This window comes from Solanum tuberosum, unplaced genomic scaffold (assembly GCF_000226075.1).
Source record: "Solanum tuberosum cultivar DM 1-3 516 R44 unplaced genomic scaffold, SolTub_3.0 scf00136, whole genome shotgun sequence".
NCBI classification, from domain to species: Eukaryota; Viridiplantae; Streptophyta; class Magnoliopsida; order Solanales; family Solanaceae; genus Solanum; species Solanum tuberosum.
The window spans coordinates 79,981-99,204 of record NW_006239061.1 but is presented as its reverse complement, the minus strand read 5'-3'; the positions used below and the strand labels follow the sequence as shown (position 1 = coordinate 99,204).

Here is a 19,224-nt window from a genome sequence, read left to right as displayed (position 1 = left end):
CCCTTTGGAGTTTTGAGTAGTACTGTTATTTATTGGTAAAAAAATTCACTACGGAAAAAAATAAGTTCTATAGAATATATTGAATTCAAAATAGGATAAACGAGATAGGAGATGGAGAGGTAGTGTCAACACTGTAGGAATATATTTAAGTGAAGACTATAGTAATATGATAACTAACTTAGGTTATTTCAAAAAACCTACAACTGATAACTCACTCACATTTTTCTAGTTCCAACTATGAATTTTTGCTAGTCAAAAGTTCAATGTCCAATGAGATCCATCAAATATTGGTACTATCATCCCTTGAATGTTCTCCCAGAGATTCACCATCACAAACTGGGAATCATTTGGGTGTAAAGGCAGATGGACTCTATCTACATTTGAGACATCCCTCCCCCCGGAGATACTCCATTGCCACTCTGATAACTTAAAACTTGTAGTCCATCATTACGTTAATGTTGGCGATCCTCCTTCACTACTGGGGAATTGCTTCCATTGCTGAGTCACTGTCTTTACTTGGGTGCAGCAGCATTTATGCAAACCTGAGTCCATCAATATGCGAAAAATTGTTAGATTTTCCGACAAGTTCCCCAGTTTTTCCATTTGTAATTATGATTTTTTTAGTAATGGTGATTTCTGGGCTTATTTGTGGGCATCTTGACTACCCACTAAATACTTGATCCCTCCCACCAACACATGTATCAGTCCTACTCGGTATCTCACTTCCTGGGAAGTATTCCTTAGTATCCTTTTTGATTAACCAGGAAGTGTGAATTACAATATTAAAGTAAAAAAAAAAAAAAGGATTTCCTACCTGTCTTGTTTCAATCTCAATCTGGAATTTCCTCGCAAGTGCCCCGAAGCCCGTGCAGATAGATGTTCCATAGCAATATTTTCTTCATAAAAGCGGTGTAAAAGACGAGACCAAGATAAAAGAAAAAACTACACACAGATTTTATAAAGTAATGGAAAAATACTTACTTTGGTTCACAAAGTTAATGGCCTCATCTATGCTATTAGCCCGCACTTAAAACGACCAGGAAAATGCACCAAAGAACAGGAACCTTAGAAACATAGGACAAACCTGCATACAAAGAAGAACAGGACCTAGTAGTTCCTCCTGCACACAAAAGAAACAATAGCACTCTAAGAATAAAGTTTTTCCATGCATGCATGAAAATACTCAAGGAATTAAATTGAAAACTAGTTACTACCTTGGAACATTCAATGTCTTCTTTGATATCAGATAATATTGTGGGACCAATGAAGTTGCCCAACTCATATTTGGAAACCTAGTTGTCATCCACAAATGTTTAAGAGAGAAGAAAGCAGCTTTGGTACCTTTAAATTGCAAAAACGAACTCCATATTAGACCACATCCCTTCTCCTGTCTAAGAGTTTCTCAAAGAAAATGCAATCATTGCCACGGAGACTGACAACCAAAAGAATAATCTAATGGTGGAAAGTCTGCAACGCTACCTATTTTATCTTTACTTGCAGGCAGATGACCAAGGAATCAAACTAACATGTCTGGTCAATCAGGAAAAAACACAAACAAGAATCTTACAGATTTTGCCAATTGAAGGAAGTTAATTTGGAGAAATGAAACATGACCTCAATAAGTGAAATAAGATTATGAGAAACTGATACCTTCTACTCTTCTTTTTGAACATTTGATACCTTGTATTCTTCTTTAGGCCTCTTACAAGTGGAAACAGGAAAAATGACTCTGTTTGACTTCCTATTGCAATCAGTTTTATTTGTTATGCTTCAGAAGAAGCATTGCAAGCATATGGCAAGTATAACTCATGAGATAGCACTATCAGGACAATCCAGTGTACCATAAATCTAATTACAATCACATTCATCGAGTTCAATAGTTTCTTTCAACAAATCTTTCAAGTTCAATACTTTTTAAATCAGCTCAGGTCTCTTTTCACCCAGGGCTGGTCCCTTTTTTTATGGGAGGGCGGGAGGTTATCTTCATCAAACAACTCCTGAAGCATAAGAATCAAAAACACAAAACAGCAAAGTAGTGAAATTACCGCAACTTGTCTCCCATCAAGAACTAGTTTGGCTCCACTATCAACAATTGCTTGGATTAACTTGGATATCCGTTCCTTGACCTATGAATGCCACACCAAATAATCAGATAAATGAAACCAAGAAGGAGAACGAAAAGTAGCACTAGCATTCATCAAAGTACTGAAGTTAAGCGACAAAAAAGCAATAAATGAATGGTAATTTTGCAGTACAAACTCAAGATATTCCAGCACCAACTGTAAATATCCTATAGGAGTAGAAATTAGAGTCAGTGTATGCACGTGTTTGCTAATTACTGGTCCGAGGTCTGCACCAGGCTCAGTTCCAGCATTTACTTTAGTACCTTTATGCATTCTGCTAGTTTATCTTCCATGTCAGGAATAATTAAGACACTCAGCATATAAATAGAGCAAACATGCACTAATTAAATAACTGCGAAGCAACAGCAAAATGAAATCTTGCACAGCACGAGTCTCTGAGATAAAGATTGGAGCAGTTAAAAGTATAAGATCAACCTGAACTTGGAAAAGGATATACAAGTCCACCACTAAAATGTGAAAAAATGTATGATCCATACCTTGCCTTGAACCTTACTAAACTAAAAAAAATTACTGAACTTAAACTTGTCTATTCTTTTTTTGCACTTACCAGAAAAGGAAGAGTGTGACGCCCTATAATCCAACTCCTCAAACTATAAGAAACGAACTTCCTTATTTTCCTTTGATAACAGTGGCGTCCGCGCTTACTATTCCACTAGGTACCTGGTACCTTCCACAGCACACCTACCGAGTAACTTTATCCACCAAGGCTTAGGCAGATGGGAAAGAATCACTAAGTGTTTTATTGTCTACATTGGGATTTGAACCATAGTCTGCATGGTTCACCCCTACTTCATTGACTTAGGACACACCCTTCGGTGCAAACAATGACCTTCCTCTCCATACAACACAGAAAGGTGCCATTCTTGGAACAGACTAATAAGGAGAAAGCGACACATTACCTGGAACAAAAGGAGTAATTCTAATGAAATTTAAACTCAACTTGGGTGTGTTCGGTACCAAGGAAAATGTTTTCTAAGAAAATATTTGGGTTTCTTACTTATTTTCTTGTGTTCAGTATGTAAGCAAAAGTATATTACCTAAAGGCAATCGTATATAATCTAGACAAATACTAAGGGAGGTAGGGGTGTGGGGTGGTGACGATGGGGGCTATGGAGGTAGGGGTGTGGGTGGTGAGGATGGGGGCTATGGAGGTAGGGCCGTAGGGGTGAAGATGAAGTGTGTTGGAGGGTGGGAAGTCACGGTCAATGTGGAATACGACTTTTGAAACTTGTTTTCCATACTTTCATTAGGGAAGTCATTTTCCTTATTTTTAAGCAACTTGATTTCCTTGAGAAAATGTTCTCCAAAAAATTGACCAGCCGAACATGGGAAAATTGAAACCATAAAATGTTCTCCCCATTACGCAAACACATAAGCTATCAAAGAACTTCTGAATTTTGAAAAACTCACAATCGGTTGCTTAAATCTTAAGCAATGAATGGAGTGCTAAATCTTTCTTTAGCTTTAATAAGTCCAAAAACCTCCCACCAAGCTATCATAAGTCTTAAAATTATAAATTCGTTACTCCTCTAACTTGTCTGAAGTTAAAATAGCATGTAAGTTTGTCTACTATGTAAGTGCTTTAACTTGAAGTGTTAGAGACAGACCTTAATTTTGAGTTTATATACCTAAAAGATTTACAAGCATCTTAACTTGAGCAACTTTGGATGCTTTTTATCCTTACGGTGCATAGCATTTGATTTCTTGGACTATCTAGAAGGGCGAAGTGGAGTTATCTTTACAAAAAGAGACTAATGGTAGTCATGCATACATACTAGAAGAATGAACTTTTCTTAAGTGACAATCTCTTTGACAGTCAGCGAAGAATATAACATACAGTCACCTTCCAGAAAACAGGAAAGTTCTTGCCTCAGCAACAAACAACAGACAAACTGGAATTTAAGAAAAAAAAAGCAGAAAAGCGAGTTGATCAGATGAAAAACTGGAGAATTAAGATGAGTACCGTGATTTTGAGCCTCCAACAAAGACCAGTGCTAATTGTTGTGCACCGTTCCCCTGCAACACCAAAACCAGCAGCAACTAGAACATTCAAAGTAGCTTCAACATTTGTATAAGGCATGACAACAGCATAATTCTTGGTTCCCATGTTGGCCTGAGGAGAAAAGTTAAAACAGTGAGTTAGCAACAACTAGACTATGGTGCATGGACTCGTTTACCAGTATGTTTGAATATCGGTGTGTACAAGTATTGTGTACGGACATTTTTTTTCCCTTTTTCTGAATATCCAGTACATTTTAAAGATATAAATAAAGTAAGTAGCTACTTAGAGAAAGAAATTCTCCCCTCTTCAAACTGTCAACCAAATCTGATCGAGCTGAGAAACGTAAGTTAATATATGGCGAAGAGAAAAGATATACGCCACTTCCATTTCTGGATTGAACGGACATGAATCTGGTGAGATCTTACAGGGAGGTACCTGCCTGCCTGGCACTATTATTAGAAGGGATGCAGGCCTAGTGTGTGGACTTGTTCAGGAAGATGGTGACTTGTGTGGAGATTATTTTGACTTTTGTGCATAACAGAGACATCTAGTATGAAATTGGAAGTGAGAAACAAAGTCAATGCTTTGATCATGTTGTTGTCGAAGATGGAGGCTTCTGTTACTAATTCTGAATTTTGTTGGAGACGGAGATAGTAGTTTGATTACATAACCTAACCAGAAAGTTGAAGGAGATGATGAAAGAGATGGAAAGAGAAAAGAGGATATGGAAGACCGATCCTTCTGTATTTTTTCGATTTTGTGGAGTGAAAAACACAAGAGAACTCTTGAGCGTATAGAGAGTCCACTATTGAGGTCAAGAGTTTTCTTTAATTTCCTTTATACTTTTGGTGTAAGATGAAATTAGTATAGCGAGTTGGTTAGACTTTTGGGGAAGCTTGATGTATTGCTAACATCCCACAAACTGAGGAAGCTTGCGCCAAATGAAAGTGTAGGTTGAGGGAAGCCACTTAAAACACTTATGTGAAGATCACACCATCTGGGTGTTGTGCAAAAAAAAAAAGTAAAAAAAATTGACTCATCAAATTAAAAGAAAAAAAAATCAGCATAACTAGCCACACCCACATAACATCTATTCACATGGTACATCAAGACAAATGAAGGATCCATGGAGCAAGAGTATCTATATTTACCTTAGCACCTTTACTGTTGTTCGCAAATGGTCTGCCACGCATATACAGTTGAGCCTTGAATTGTGAGAAAATAAGGAATATGTTATGAACATGATGAAGAAGATGCAAATCATAAAGTAAATGAATGCAATCAAGAGGGGAAGAGTATGAAGGCTGTAGAGTTTTTCACAATAAATAAAAGCATATAGCTGGAATCATACCACTTACCGCTATAAGTAAATTACTGCCTCTCAAGCAACAGGGAGGATTGAAAAAACAAACATATATTTAACTACAGGATTCATTTTCCTTAGATGTTTACTGTATCTTCCCACCATACTTTGTGTTGCAGTACCTTTTCTTTTTTTTTTCCTTTCTGATTTGGGTTTGTTTTCCATTTTTCTTTCTTAGAGGATACTTAGACTATTAAACAGTGCAAATCATCCTTACAATAAGATCCTGTAACTTGTCATTTTCTTTCTGCTTTGTTTCCAGTTGGGGATGGGAGGAGTATTGCAGTATCAAAGCATGGATCTATAGCTTCCATATGCTTGCTATGGTTGATTACTTCAATGACTAAATTTCTTCTAGAGAATATTTTTATTATTTACTCGCTTCCAAACTTTCTCAGCTTATCCTCTTTTTTGTGTTTGATAAGTTAGTAAGTTGATAGATTGTTTTCTATACTCCCTATCAAAAGTTAGTCATTATACTTAAGGTAGAATTAGAGTGACCAAAAGAAACTAATACAGGGTTATGCAAGGGTCAGAGATCCAAAGAATGAAACACTACATCAATACATCATTACCACGAGGAATGTTTTAACCCCAAAGAGCGTACAAAAAAAAGCAACAATTTCAGACAATAAATGTGTTTACCCAAGAGTCAAACTTACAGCATCAGAACCAACAAAAGACACAGCTTCAATATCGTCATCATCACAGATGGCATTGACAATGTCCTGCACCAATACGTTGTGTTAGTGCAGTGAGATCATATATGTTGGATACGAGCATAGATACTATGAGCAATTAAATATTTTGAATTATGGTTGTATCCTATATTGGTTGTCCACATTATCATATTTCTCAATTTGATATGCTTAAAGAAGAAATTCATTTGCAATTCACATGACCAGTACAGTTGGTTTGGAAATTTTCCATTAGCTTATGGCGTACTAATCTTTACAGCATCCATACACCTTCAATTTTTATGGATAAAAAGAAAACTACTGGCTCATTATAAGCAGTGAATAACCATACTAGTTTCTTGACATGAAAATGGTTACAAGTGTACTTCTGCAATATAACCATACTAAAGCCATTGGAAATGATGCAGATTTCTTGCAAGTAATTATAGTAAAACTAACCTCTTTCAGAACTATTCACCTTAAATTTTCACCCAAAATAACCAATTACTTGGAGCTTTCTCAGATGGGTTTAGAATGAATGTATTGCCACATGAAATTGCAACTGGGAAGACCTGCAAAAGAACTCACCATTAAAGTCATCAGTTAGTTCATAACACTGTCATACCACTTGCCAAACAGCCCAAACCTTGAGAGTTGAGAGAGAGGAAACAAATAAATGATTTTTTTAATAAAAAGTGCAGTTGACCTAAGCTTCTTTTGAGCAAAACATCTGCTAGACTTCTCTAAGGGCTAATTGATGATAAAAAAACCAAGCTTCCTAACATCTTCAATAATCAAACCCAAAGGATCATCCAAGAGACATCAGTAGATCCCGAGGAAAAGACACAAGCTGTGGATGCACCACTATCCTTAGGGATCAAAGAAGAAGACAAAAGGAATTGTTCAAAGAAGCTACTGCAGAACATTGATAAAAACACAAGAAAAAGAAGTTATGGGGAAACCTTAAAAAGTTATGTCATCTGAAGGCCGAAGGGTCATTCAGTTCATAATGCTAACACTCTTGTTGATATGGTTGGAAATCCTCCACATATTTAGGGGAAAAGACAGCATTTAAGTACACATCAACAAGTTTGTAGAAATCCTGTTGGGAAGTGATAAGCATGTATTAGATGGAAACAAACTTTAAGTTCAATTATAATGTTGTCCTAACCTTTTGTAATTATGGATGCCGCAGATAACAAGTCCTATCCAGATAAGTGAAAGCATTCAGAAAAGTGTTCAGGCTTCCCTTCAACAGGGGATACTTTCTTGAACCGCACAGTTCACTATGTTCCAATATGTGAGGAATTCCAGTAGAATCTTTGCTGCATTCACATTAAGTTCTAAGGCACGGGCTGTTACTTGTTTTCCATAAAGAAAAACGAAAGTAAATTTTATCAAAATCTTGATTTCCATTGGCAAGTAGCTCTTGCTTTGTCTTTCTTGATTTCATTACTCTAACAGATCAAGAACTTGTCAAGAAACAGATTCTTTATGTAATTTTATAGTCAAATACAATGTTAAACCAAGAAAATATACTCATTACTATAAGTCTATAATACAAGAAGATAAACTATTACTCTAACAAATCAAGAACTTGTCAAGAAACGGATTCTTTATGTAATTTTACAGTCGAATACAATGTTAAACCAAGAAAATATACTCATCATTATAAGTCTAATACAAGAAGATAAACTATTACTCTAACAAATCAAGAACTTGTCAAGAAACAGATTCTTTAGGTAACTTCACAGTCAAATACCATGTTAAATCATTGTTATAAGTCTATAATACAAGAAGATAAACTTACGGAGGACGACACCAAAAACTTTGTTCTCATCGTCATTGGATATTGACATTACTTCAGCGCCTGTTTTCTTGTGTTTATACAAACAGTTTTTGATTGACACTCATCAATAAACTCGTCCGACACTTACTTGAACCAGAATTTGTCAGCAAGCACCAAGAAACTCTAACAAGTAAAACAAGAAAGAGTCAAATTAGACAAGAAGATAGCAATGGAGTACTCAGAAGTGATTGAGGGCTGGCGGTGAAACTCCGTCAGTGTGAAGAGCGTGGAAAAATTGTAGAGCGAAAAAGCACCGCTCTCTCCATTCTCCATTGATGGCGTGAGGAGAAAGCTAAAAGAAAGTGTGTGAAGAAGATATATATAGAAATATCGAAGGGATAAAAATGACTTTTCAGTCAAAATTTATTGAAGCTAAATCTTTTTGTAAATAAAAAATAGAGAGCCCGGACGCGGATTCATTTATTCATCAAAATTCGAATAGATATTAGTATTATTTTTTTGAATATTTTTCGATTATCAAAAAAAAGAATTAACTAACGGATCAGATAAAAATTAAAATTATAAATATTTAAATACAAAATGTAGCATCACACCCTAATTAGTTACTATTTCTTCTCTGTAAGACTCCCTCTATTTCATATTAACTGCAATTTTTGGACCTTTTTTAATTGTTCGGAATAATTGTATCATTTAAAATTTAATATGAATATAAAATGGAAAAATTGTACATAATGGCAAACTATTAAGTCAAATTAAATGGTATAACCACACTTTAATTTAATTGTGTCATGTAACAAACTGTTTGCCAATCGTCTCTCTCCCTCAAACTCTCGCTCGCCACTCTCCCTATTCCGCTCGCTCCCTCTCTCGCTTTATACAACAGAATTGTATAAATTGTGTTTCTGTTTGTATAAAGCGAGAGAAAATTGTATATACACATGCAAATACATATATATTCGTCTTGTACACTCATAATTATACAATAAAAATATTCCCCTGCCCAGTTCACTTTTGCCACACTTTGATTTAATTGTGTCCTGTAGCAAACTGTTTGTCAGCGCCTCTCTCCCTCAAACTCTCGCTCGCCACTCTCCCTATTCCGCTCGCTCCCTCTCTCGCTTTATACAACAGAATTGTATAAATTGTGTTTCTGTTTGTATAAAGCGCGAGAAAATTGTATATACACATGCAAATACATATATATTCGTCCTATACACTTATAATTATACAATAAAAATATTCTTCTACCCAGTTTTATGTTTGTATAATGTATAATTTATGTTTGTATAAAGCGAAAGAGAGAGCGATTTTTGAAATACAAATATTTTTGTCAACGATTTATACAAACGAGAGGCTAACAACAATTTATACAAATGGCCTGTCAGCGAAATTATACAAATCTGAAGAGGAGCCAACGAATTATACATATATATGTTTGCTATGGAGCGCAATTATGCAAACTTTACTATAGCATACAAATATGATTTTTTTGTTTGCTATATGTGAAAGTTGTTCATATAAAATTGCCCTACTTATAAAGTTACATTTACTCCCTTCATTCACTTTTACTTGTTATTTATTCTTAAAGTAGATATTCATTTTTATTTGTCACTTTTGACTTATCAAGAAAAAATATTTTTTTTCATGTTTACCCTCAGTATTAAATATTTATTTTTCAAATCAACAATTATTTTCTTAATGAGTGTATCAAGTCAAATAATGATAAATAAAAATGAACGGGGGTATGATTTCACAAAGAATAATAATGGAAAGTAATATTTAAATTATATCATTAAATGTTTTTCTTAATAAGTGTGCATTGTCTCACAAATTTAATTAAATATGGAATAGAGAAAGTATGTTGGCTCTAACTCATTTATTATATCATCTAAAGTTATTTATGAACTTCGAAAATTGCTTGTTCTCTACCTTATGGTTTTTTTTATTGGATATTCATATTCTTTCATACAATATTTGTCAAATTATGGTGAGTCAATATAATCAAATATTATTTCTTGTATTTTGTTCGTTCTAGACTTTTCCTTATCAATTCAAACCATGTCGTTCATTTGGGCTTCTCCATCTCCCTTAACCTCTTTTTGAAATTAGCTTATCGAGTTAGTAACATTATTACAATTTTTTCATTAACACATGTTGAGCTTAGTATCTCTTCATCGTAAGCCTTCAATCTCTTTATTTTTAAAAATGGCAAAAAAATAAAAAAATATTTACTCCACTTAAGCGTCTATAAAAAATAACATATTTATCCTCGCAAAGATAGAAGTTGGTCATTATTCAATTATTTAAAAATAACTTTTAATTATATAAATTATTGAGTTATCAAATTCCATATTTTTTTGAGAAATAGACGACAGTAAAATTGATTTTAAGCATTAAAAAAAAAGACAAATAAAATTGGTTTCCAAAATAAAAAGTACTACTAGTATTTAAAAGCGTGGCAAAAATCAAAATGTGGAATGTGGATTGGGCAGAATTTCTGATTATCTTCTACAGCCTCATCCTTACTCAAAAAGTTCCGCAACTTTCAAAGTTTGGATCTTTATCTGTTTACGAAACAGGGAAAAAAGTACTTTTTCTTCCACCATGAGAGTTCTTCAAGCTTCCAACATCTACGGTGTTGGTTTTGGTATTCCATCCATTTCTACTCGCCCTAATTCTTCTTATCAGCGCCATGCCACTATAGCCACAGGTACTACAAATTTCAATTTTTGTTTTATTGCTGTGCATCTTTGTTTTCGATGAGTTGATTAAGCAATTAATTAGGAATGTAGTTGAGTTTTGAGGGGTATGAAGAAGGCAGTGACGTTAGCTGGAATTTTCATTAAGGTGTTAGATGACACTCCTCAAGTACATGTGGCTCTGCCACTGAGGCAGGACAGAGAGGTGTTTCCCTCACCGACTAGTCATTTGGATGATTTGGTAGGGAGGTGATACAAATTTTAATGGAGTCTCTATGTTTTCCCAAATGCAAAATATTAACTGTATTTATTCATGGAGTAAATGGATATCCCAAGTTGTGTGTTTGGATGAGTTTTTGAGAGGCTATTTCTTGTATAGAACCTACAGGCTCCTCTTTTTTTTGTAAACGATGTTTTTATTTAAAGCATTAGAAGCGGAAGAAATCAGTCATATGACAATCTCATCCCACAAAATCCTTTTATGGATGGAACTTCTGTTTAGATTGACAAAGAGAGTGTGCTTCATCTCATAAAGTACAACTCTAATTGACAGGTTTGTTTCTTGCTTACTGCAAATTGTAATACCTGATTATGAACACTCAAAAACTGATTCCTAGGATGCTTACTGTAGTTGGATTTTTTTATATGCTGGAAAATACACGGTTATTATGGTTCCGAAGTTGCTGAGTTCTTTATTAAGGCAAAGTTTCTGAGTTCTTTATTAAGGCAAAGTTGCTAAGTTTAATGGAGTACTTGTTAATGCGAACTAACTAGGAACTTATATATTTTGCTTCTGACCTTCAAATTCCATCAACTGTATGGGAAATTTTGGTTAACGAGCATTGCTGCTAATATTTGGTGTCTAGATTCTAGAATTCTTTGGAGAATTGGCCTGTAATCTAATTACTAGTAAGCTGGGATTGGCATTTCTTCCTACCCAATTCCTCTGCGGCTCTGTGGTTAACAGGATATCTGCTTAGTCTGAGATGTTGCCCACAACCCTCAAGGTCCAAGCCTTACATCTCCTAATTATACTAAATGTAAATGATATGGCTGTGTTTGCTGATTGCAATTGGCTTCTATTATGGATCTTCAGTTAGAGATTTTTGAGCCCCAAATCCACGACTACTTGATGTCCATTTTAGTTGCAACTTTGCTTTTGGTTCTTGGATGTACAAGTTAAGATGAAATAACTTTTGGTAAAACTACTTCTCATATTGTCTAACAATTCTAGGGGAAGCGTTGGCCAAATCAGCTCCAATAGGAAGGAAGTTCTCGGAGCAGCATTCATTGAAGAAGGGAGATATGGAGAAAGAAGGAAATTCAGTTGTTCTCGAGGTTCCCTCCCATGTTTCCTTTTCGTTTTTTTGATGTTCAGCTATTGATTGATACATAAGTATGATTAGAACTAAGTATAAATTACATTTGCAGCTGTCAATTTAAAGTAATTAATTGTTTTTGACGGACTTTTCAAAGTAATCATATGACTAGGGTTAAAGCTATCTTAATATGCTCTTTACTGATTTAAACGAAAATGTAAAAAGTGAAGTACAAAATTTTGTGAGTATTTGAAGAGTATTCACACTATATGTGATGTAGTATTCACTATAATTGACAAAGATCTGCAGTGGTTGTTTCAGTTTTTCTACCCTGCGGAGATGAATGAGCTCAGTTTACACAAACCATTGGCACTATGTGTTTCATAGTCTGTCACTATACATTTTCTGATAGACCTTTGGTAATAAGTAATTATTACACAGTTTCTCACTAGAGTTTCCGATATATAATCAGAAAAAAGATTTTGCAGTTCCAAGGAGAAAGGCTATGGCCCTGATATTCTCCAGTTTTGTGCTCTCAAATTATGAATTGCCCAAAGCTGCATATGCTCAAGCTGTTGAGTTCAGGGAATATATTGATACCTTTGATGGCTATTCGTTTATGTATCCTCGAAACTGGATTCAAGTGCGTGGTGCTGGTGCTGACATATTTTTCAGGGATCCTCTTGTTTTAGATGAAAATCTCTCAGTGGAGATATCATCTCCTTCATCCTCTAAGTACAAAAGTGTAAAAGATTTGGGTCCACCAGAAGAAGCTGGAAAGGGAGTCCTTAAACAATATTTGACTGAATTTATGTCCACTAGACTTGGTGTCAGACGCGAATCAAGTGTTCTTTCTACTTCATCAAGGGTAGCTGATGATGGGAAGCTGTATTATGATGTTGAGGTAAAATATTTGCATTTTGCTAGTTGTGAATGGTCTAGGGACCTTTTGGTTTCTGATTATAAAGGTGTCTTAGACTGTTAGACATGCATAAGTATTTAGCCTTCTCAGTACATAATGTTGTTCTTACTATGTTAGCATCTTCCACATTGGTGGAGGATATGAGTTCTTTCCTTAAATGGTTTTGGGTGATTCTCACCTAACAAGCAAAATTTTAGGTTGATTGTTGAGTTAGGCACAAGGTCAATTACTTTTTCATGGTATCAGAGCCAACTTCATTCCTTTTCTTGGTTTACCCAAATGTTGGACTCCATATTATGTTGCTCACGTTCCAGCCTTGGCCGTGGGTAGGGGTGTTAGAGTGTCCCATATTGGTTGAAGGGAATGAGTTGTTGTCTCTTCATATGGCTTAGGAAAATCTGACCCATTTTGGGTCGTGCAAGGAAGGTCAAATTTTCTTAACATATGCTATATATAAGTTGTGTCAACGCCTGTTGATGGGAGAGTAGCTCCCAGTTAAAGCTTCATTGTCTTAGTTGATTTGTATAGCATTTCTTCTTGGTTCTTATATCAGTATTTGTTTTGAATAGGTGAATATCAAGTCTTACGCGAACAATAACGAATTGGCTGTTATGCCACAAGATCGAGTTGCTCGTCTGGAATGGGACAGGAGATACCTTTCAGTCCTCGGAGTGGAAAACAACTGTTTATATGAATTGAGAATACAGACACCTGAAAAGGTATTTGTTCAGGAAGAAAGTGACATTCGTGCAATTATGAACTCCTTCAGAGCAAATAAGATTGCAGCTTGACAAACTTTGTTAAAGACTCAAAATGATAACATGGGAACAATTGATGTCTGTTTAGCTGTTGCTTTTTTCTCCAAATTGTTATTGCATAGATTTTGTCTTGTTCAGTATTAATTCTCTAAGTGGAAACTAATTGACCTGATTATTATGGAACACCACTTCAGTTGGATGAAACATCCATTTCTTTTTACCAAATCTACCTTGCGTAAAAGATCAGGTTGCCAGAATTACAAGTTACGAACATAAAGAGAAAATGAAATAATGCCAAACAATGAAGAGAGAATCTGTCTTCTATTGTGAAAAAGCCTAAGATCATTTTTGATATTTCAAAGTTTTATCAGAAGGGGGATCTTTACCTTGCAGAAATACTCATTAATGGGGTACATCTTGTGAAATATAAAATATTCTATGGATGTATTCATACTAAGTTCTGATACAAGATTAGTAATACAAAATGCTTTATAAAAGTGAGTCTCAGAAGCATCAACATTGCAAGAGAATAGACTGCGACCAGTGATGAACAGAAACAGTAAAATCTTGTTAACATTATTCATGCAACACTTGGCAAAAGATAACAGTTTATTTCTTGATAAGAATTGAGTTGCTACATTTATACTACCATTGTATTTACAAGTAAAAATTGAACATAATTCCCCTACACAAGGAGGAGCTAGTTTCTGTCACTCTACCTTGAACTGTGCAAGGACCAATTAGCTGCTAGAGATTTAAGTAAAACTGTCAAAGAACAATCATAGGGCAAGTTGTGGTGTGTGGACCATTTCTTGATGTTGGTTACAGCTGGACAAGTTGATGCACAATCTCAATGCCAAACAGTTCCTGGTCTGCAATGAAAGGGAGGCAAATCTACAGTATTTAGTGTTTTCCCAAGTAATAAAAAAAACTTACTCTGCTGACAAATCCATGTCAAGAGAGCTAAAGAGGGTATAATGAAAAGCATCATCAAGATTGGTGTTGAGAGAACTATAATTCTCCTCAGCTACTTTCGAGTGGTCCCTTTCATAATCCTTTTTCCCAAAAGGCTTCAACTTTTCACTACATGATTTGAGTTGGTCTTCCAAGATACTTCTCTCTGATTCATGCTGAAGTACAAGCCATTGTAATGATTGGATCACTTCTTGGTCATGTAGTTGCTTTTCCTCAGCCAACCTTTTATATTGATTTGCTTCCATTTCAACTAAACTCTTCTCATTCTGTAACCGCAAAATCATTGCCATTGTTTCCTCAGTTGCTGTAGCAGCAGCCATTCTCTCCTTATCAAGTTCCAAACGAGCAGCATTTGTTCTGTGCCTTTCGACCTTAACCATTTTTCTCAGTGACAAAACATCAAACACTTTGTCTTCATCATAATACTCTTGTTCATACTCGTACTTCTCATCATCCAGTTCCTCATCTGAAACACATTTCACTTTATCACTGGCCAACAAACCACCATTCCTGGTTTCTTCTAAATTCGAATTCATCAACAATCTTAACAATCCAGACTTGCAAGACTTCATTTTTGCATTACACTTCCCATCAAAATCATTTTTTGTGCAACACCCATTTCTCAATTCACCTGATTTTCCACAAAAATACCAACTAAATTGCAAGACCCTCAATCCCAAACCAAACAACAAGAACAACCCCAAAACTTTATACACTTGCCCAAACCAACCAAACACCAGAAACCCAAATCCCAAATCAGCATTCAGACTCAAATGCTTTAGGGATTCAACACAATCCATGCAAACAAAATCCAAGAAACAACCCAGAAATCTCTTATTGAACTCAAAAACTGAGCACAAAATGAACAAGAAGTACACAAGACGAATAATCTGCATGTGGGTCTCAAAGATTTAAATGACACTGTTTGTATATACAAAAGAACACTTGTTTTCTTGTTACGAAATATGGGTTTTGGTTAGTGAAAGAAAAAAAAAACAAGATTTTACAGCAAATTTTGGTTATGGAAAGAAGCAGAAGATAGGAAAGGCGAAGAGATCGAGGACAAGGCAACGATCACTCATTTTTATGTCAGTACAACGGACTGAAAAAGATAGCTGAATAATGCCGCACGATACGGACACTATCGGTTGGACTTTCTTGTAATTCACCCTAAATTTGATTAAGTAATTAATCTCTCCCTAATCCTATGTTGTCAGAATTATTTCTGGCTTACCCAAATATTCGTTTTTAGACCATTGCTTTAAATCTTTTCCATATCAATTTCATTTATTTTTTGCTAATATCCGTTGCATTAGCTCTTTTTTCTTTTGGAAAAAAATTGATGGATAAAACACACTGTTGGGATTTTTTGGTCCGTAAAATGTTTAAGACAATTAATTGCTTTATCTGGTTAAATAATGAAGGAAATAATACATAATTGTTGATTATGCAAAATGAATAAAAAAATTAAAATGAAGTGAACGTTAGCTTATGCGTTTAAGAATATCAAATTCATTTAAACATCATCATACTCTATTCTAAAAATGTTTTAAGTACTATTAGAATCTCTAAACAGAACATATTTGTCAGAAGTTAACATGAGTGTCAATATTTTATTGTTTGCACTTTACCAGTTTACCCCTAAAAATATATTATAATGTGCTATTCAAACGAAATAAAAGAGATATTATTGTGTCTTGTATATCGAATTATTTCATGAGATACTTGTTATTTTTATTAATATAGATACGGATAACTCTGTTGAAATGAAGAAAACAAATGACTTAGCATTTCTTTTGTTTTTATTGAAATTTGACCTGAATTTGAGCATGTTTTGATTGATTTAAAAGTTGGTCAATGCTATTTTTAAGTCATTTTTAACTTTTGAAGTGTTTGATAAAGTTGATAATAACTTTAAATACATTTAAAATGATTTTAAAAAAAGTTAAAAATGGACTCTATAAAAAAATATTCTTTTCGGTCAATCCAATCTTAGTTTGCTTTCTTCTTTGCCACTTTGTCTTTTCATTAAAACTATAAAAATATTAAATTATGAGGATAACTAATAATTAATTACTTGCTTGGAAGTGATATTGTTTGTTATAAGTTCATTATAAGGATGAATAATGATAGTAATAATAATATATGTAATATGTTTTGTATAAATTAGGCTTGAATAAACGTACTATATACTAAATTTATATTTTGTAATGATAGATAAATTTCGACTTCAAGTTGTAACGGTATGGAAACCGTAAACAATGTGAATAGCTCTTGGTATACACTTGCAAGAAATTCAGTGCCAATGCCCAATAATATAGAAGCACGAGAAAAAGGTACTTTTGAGGTTAAATTCCAAAGTTCTTTTCAAAATTAAAATAAAACAAGTTGGTATTCAACTATTCATCAAGTTGAGATGCTTGAATGAAAATTTTTTATTTTTAGTTTATCATTCCCACTAATTACTAAAGATAATTATATTTAATTAGTTGGTTTTGACCAAGTTCACGTGCTTGAATGAAACTCAAATGAGTCGGATTGACAAATCAAAACAAGTACAATAAGGATTATTTCTGTTAACAATAATAAACCTTTATTTTTATTGTTCACTTTAACATATTAAGAAAAAAACAACATTAATAACTCATTTCTCAAGTGCAGACTATTAATATGAATATTATGATAAAATATACACTTTATTTATTCTTAAGGAAATTTAAAATCCACTATGGATAAATAAAAGTGAACAAGGTATTTCCTCTGTTTCAAAAAGAAACGATCTCATTTTCTTTTTAGTTTGTTCAAAAAAGAATAACATTTTATTTTCAGTTTTCCACGTAGCATGTTTAGGACCGCAAGATTAAAGGACAATTTTGTACATTTGACATAACTTTAATTTTATGATCACAAAATTTAAAAGTTTTATTTATTTTTTTAAACTCAGCATCAAGTCAAATTAGATCACTCTTTTTGAAATGAAAGGAGTTTATTTTATTGCAAATTGATCATTCTTGAAAAGTACAATTTGTCATCTGCACCTAAATCCTTTTTGAGGGTTTCTAGATCGTGAACTCGACTATTTAGTACCTTGGAGGCTAGGGTATGGTCCTTTTAAAAGGTGCTTATTTTAATCTCTAAAAGACATTAAAATTATCCAAACATGGTTCGTCACAAGAAAAAGGAAAAGCTAGTGAAACCTCAAGAAAATGTTCAAACCATTGTAGAGCCATGGCCAAATCTACCTCAAAAACTCCTAAACTTAATTGGAAAACAACATCCTCATCTAATGCAAAACATCAATTTTCGCGGTGTTGCCAAATCATGGAGAGTAGGATCTAAGCAATGTAGTTCTAATTCACAACTAACATGGCTTGAATTACTTCCTAACAAAGATCAACACATTAAACATACTCTCAACATCTCATTTCGATCAGGTCAATATTCGTGTTACAGTAAAAGACCACGGAATGAATATCCCTGGACGCGTTTTTATGGTTGTTCACATGGATCGATTATGGCTGGTGGAAACGATCCTGTAGAGTATACTCTTTTGATTCCTACTGTTAGAAACTGCTATTGGAGTATTCCCCTTTGGGATCACTCAATTCCATTCAAATTTGCAACTCTGTCTTCAATTCCTTACAACAATTGGTCTGTTATGGTACTAACAGGATGTTCCTATCCACTTTTCGTGGCTTGTCATACAGGGTACCCTTATAAATGGATGAAACAAACGAGTAATCTCATTGATCCGAATTGTTCAAAAAGACAATTTATGATACTTACTAATGCTATTGGTTTTGAAGGGAAGTTTTATGCAATAAGTTTGCAGGGTACTTTAGTGGTAATTGAAGAAATTGAATCGAAATTTCAGGTAAGCAGTAGCAGGGCTGTTCCATCAGTTTACTCAAAGCATTTCACGGAGTATTTTGTTGAATCCAATGGAGAGATCTTGTTGATTTTTTTGATTTCGGAACAATCGATTAGGAAGGTGGATAAAGTTGAAGTGATGAAGCTAGAGATGGATGATGTATCATGGTTAAAATTGGATAATCTTGGAAATAGAACGTTGTTTGCAGGGACTAATTGTTGTATATCAGTTAATGCAAGTAGTCAATTGGGCTGCAGAAGCAACTGTATCTACTTCAATGACCATGCTACTGATACTTGGAAGTTTTATGAATTGGGAAGTGATAATATTTCGCCCTGTTTTGATGATTATGGTTCTCAAAAGTGGAGAACATTTTTTATAAATTACATTGTATATATAGATCGAATACTTAGCTATGTATATTGCAAATTAACTAATCCTCGCAAGATAAAAGAGACCAAGACACTTGTCCAATTCTTATTCATTGAAATAACGAGTCGCTTGAATTGACTTATAATTTATAATCTCTAGTTCTTATAAAATAAATTTATTGAGATTTTTTTTATAGTTGAAAATAAGCTAATCATTCAAAATTTAAGAAAACTCTTGCGAACTTTCTCCCTTCCTATATTTATCCTTCATTTAATGAGATTTTTAAAATTATTTTCCATTTTTTTATTAGAA

General features: G+C 34.1%; 4 protein-coding genes across 5 annotated transcripts; 2 read left to right on the top strand and 2 right to left on the bottom strand.

Moving 5' to 3' along the window:
• Positions 1–981: 981 nt before the first annotated feature.
• Positions 982–8,337, bottom strand: LOC102584416 (methylmalonate-semialdehyde dehydrogenase [acylating], mitochondrial-like). Of its 2 annotated transcripts, XM_015310624.1 has the most exons (11): positions 8,214–8,337; positions 7,997–8,158; positions 7,358–7,511; positions 7,149–7,288; positions 6,646–6,758; positions 6,172–6,237; positions 5,298–5,351; positions 4,108–4,257; positions 2,046–2,126; positions 1,215–1,292; positions 982–1,120 (listed from the first exon to the last, which is right to left on the bottom strand). In XM_015310624.1, the coding sequence occupies exons 7-11, from the start codon at positions 5,337–5,339 to the stop codon at positions 1,028–1,030; spliced, it is 444 nt and encodes a 147-aa protein (XP_015166110.1). In that variant the 5' UTR covers positions 5,340–5,351; positions 6,172–6,237; positions 6,646–6,758; positions 7,149–7,288; positions 7,358–7,511; positions 7,997–8,158; positions 8,214–8,337; the 3' UTR covers positions 982–1,027. The 2 variants fall into 2 exon arrangements, with proteins under 2 accessions (XP_015166110.1, XP_015166111.1); XM_015310625.1 differs by lacking the exon at positions 7,149–7,288.
• Positions 8,338–10,467: 2,130 nt separating this feature from the next.
• LOC102584851 (psbP domain-containing protein 1, chloroplastic) lies at positions 10,468–13,898 on the top strand. Its single transcript, XM_006351647.2, has 4 exons — positions 10,468–10,706; positions 11,930–12,033; positions 12,487–12,918; positions 13,506–13,898. The coding sequence occupies exons 1-4, from the start codon at positions 10,601–10,603 to the stop codon at positions 13,725–13,727; spliced, it is 864 nt and encodes a 287-aa protein (XP_006351709.1). The 5' UTR covers positions 10,468–10,600; the 3' UTR covers positions 13,728–13,898.
• A 343-nt stretch (positions 13,899–14,241) lies between these two features.
• On the bottom strand, positions 14,242–15,857 carry LOC102585166 (myosin-binding protein 7). The gene has a single exon (XM_006351648.2). It carries the CDS (start codon positions 15,563–15,565, stop codon positions 14,627–14,629), a length of 939 nt encoding a protein of 312 aa, XP_006351710.1. The 5' UTR covers positions 15,566–15,857; the 3' UTR covers positions 14,242–14,626.
• A 1,972-nt stretch (positions 15,858–17,829) lies between these two features.
• LOC107061406 (putative F-box protein At3g25750) lies at positions 17,830–19,050 on the top strand. Its single transcript, XM_015310596.1, has one exon. The coding sequence runs from the start codon at positions 17,830–17,832 to the stop codon at positions 19,048–19,050; it is 1,221 nt and encodes a 406-aa protein (XP_015166082.1).
• The last annotated feature ends 174 nt before the right edge of the window (positions 19,051–19,224 follow it).

Coding starts and splice junctions, on each gene's coding strand:
- LOC102584416 (XM_015310624.1), bottom strand. CDS start 5,339: ATGCGTGGCAGACCATTTGCGAACAACAGTAAAGGTGCTAAG. Junction 1,293..2,045: donor TTGATGGGAGACAAGTTGCG/GTAATTTCACTA, acceptor GATGACAACTAG/GTTTCCAAATATGAGTTGGG. Junction 1,121..1,214: donor AAGACATTGAATGTTCCAAG/GTAGTAACTAGT, acceptor TTTTGTGTGCAG/GAGGAACTACTAGGTCCTGT.
- LOC102584851 (XM_006351647.2), top strand. CDS start 10,601: ATGAGAGTTCTTCAAGCTTCCAACATCTACGGTGTTGGTTTTGGTATT. Junction 10,707..11,929: donor CCATGCCACTATAGCCACAG/GTACTACAAATT, acceptor TAACAATTCTAG/GGGAAGCGTTGGCCAAATCA. Junction 12,919..13,505: donor AGCTGTATTATGATGTTGAG/GTAAAATATTTG, acceptor TGTTTTGAATAG/GTGAATATCAAGTCTTACGC.
- LOC102585166 (XM_006351648.2), bottom strand. CDS start 15,565: ATGCAGATTATTCGTCTTGTGTACTTCTTGTTCATTTTGTGCTCAGTT.
- LOC107061406 (XM_015310596.1), top strand. CDS start 17,830: ATGGTTCGTCACAAGAAAAAGGAAAAGCTAGTGAAACCTCAAGAAAAT.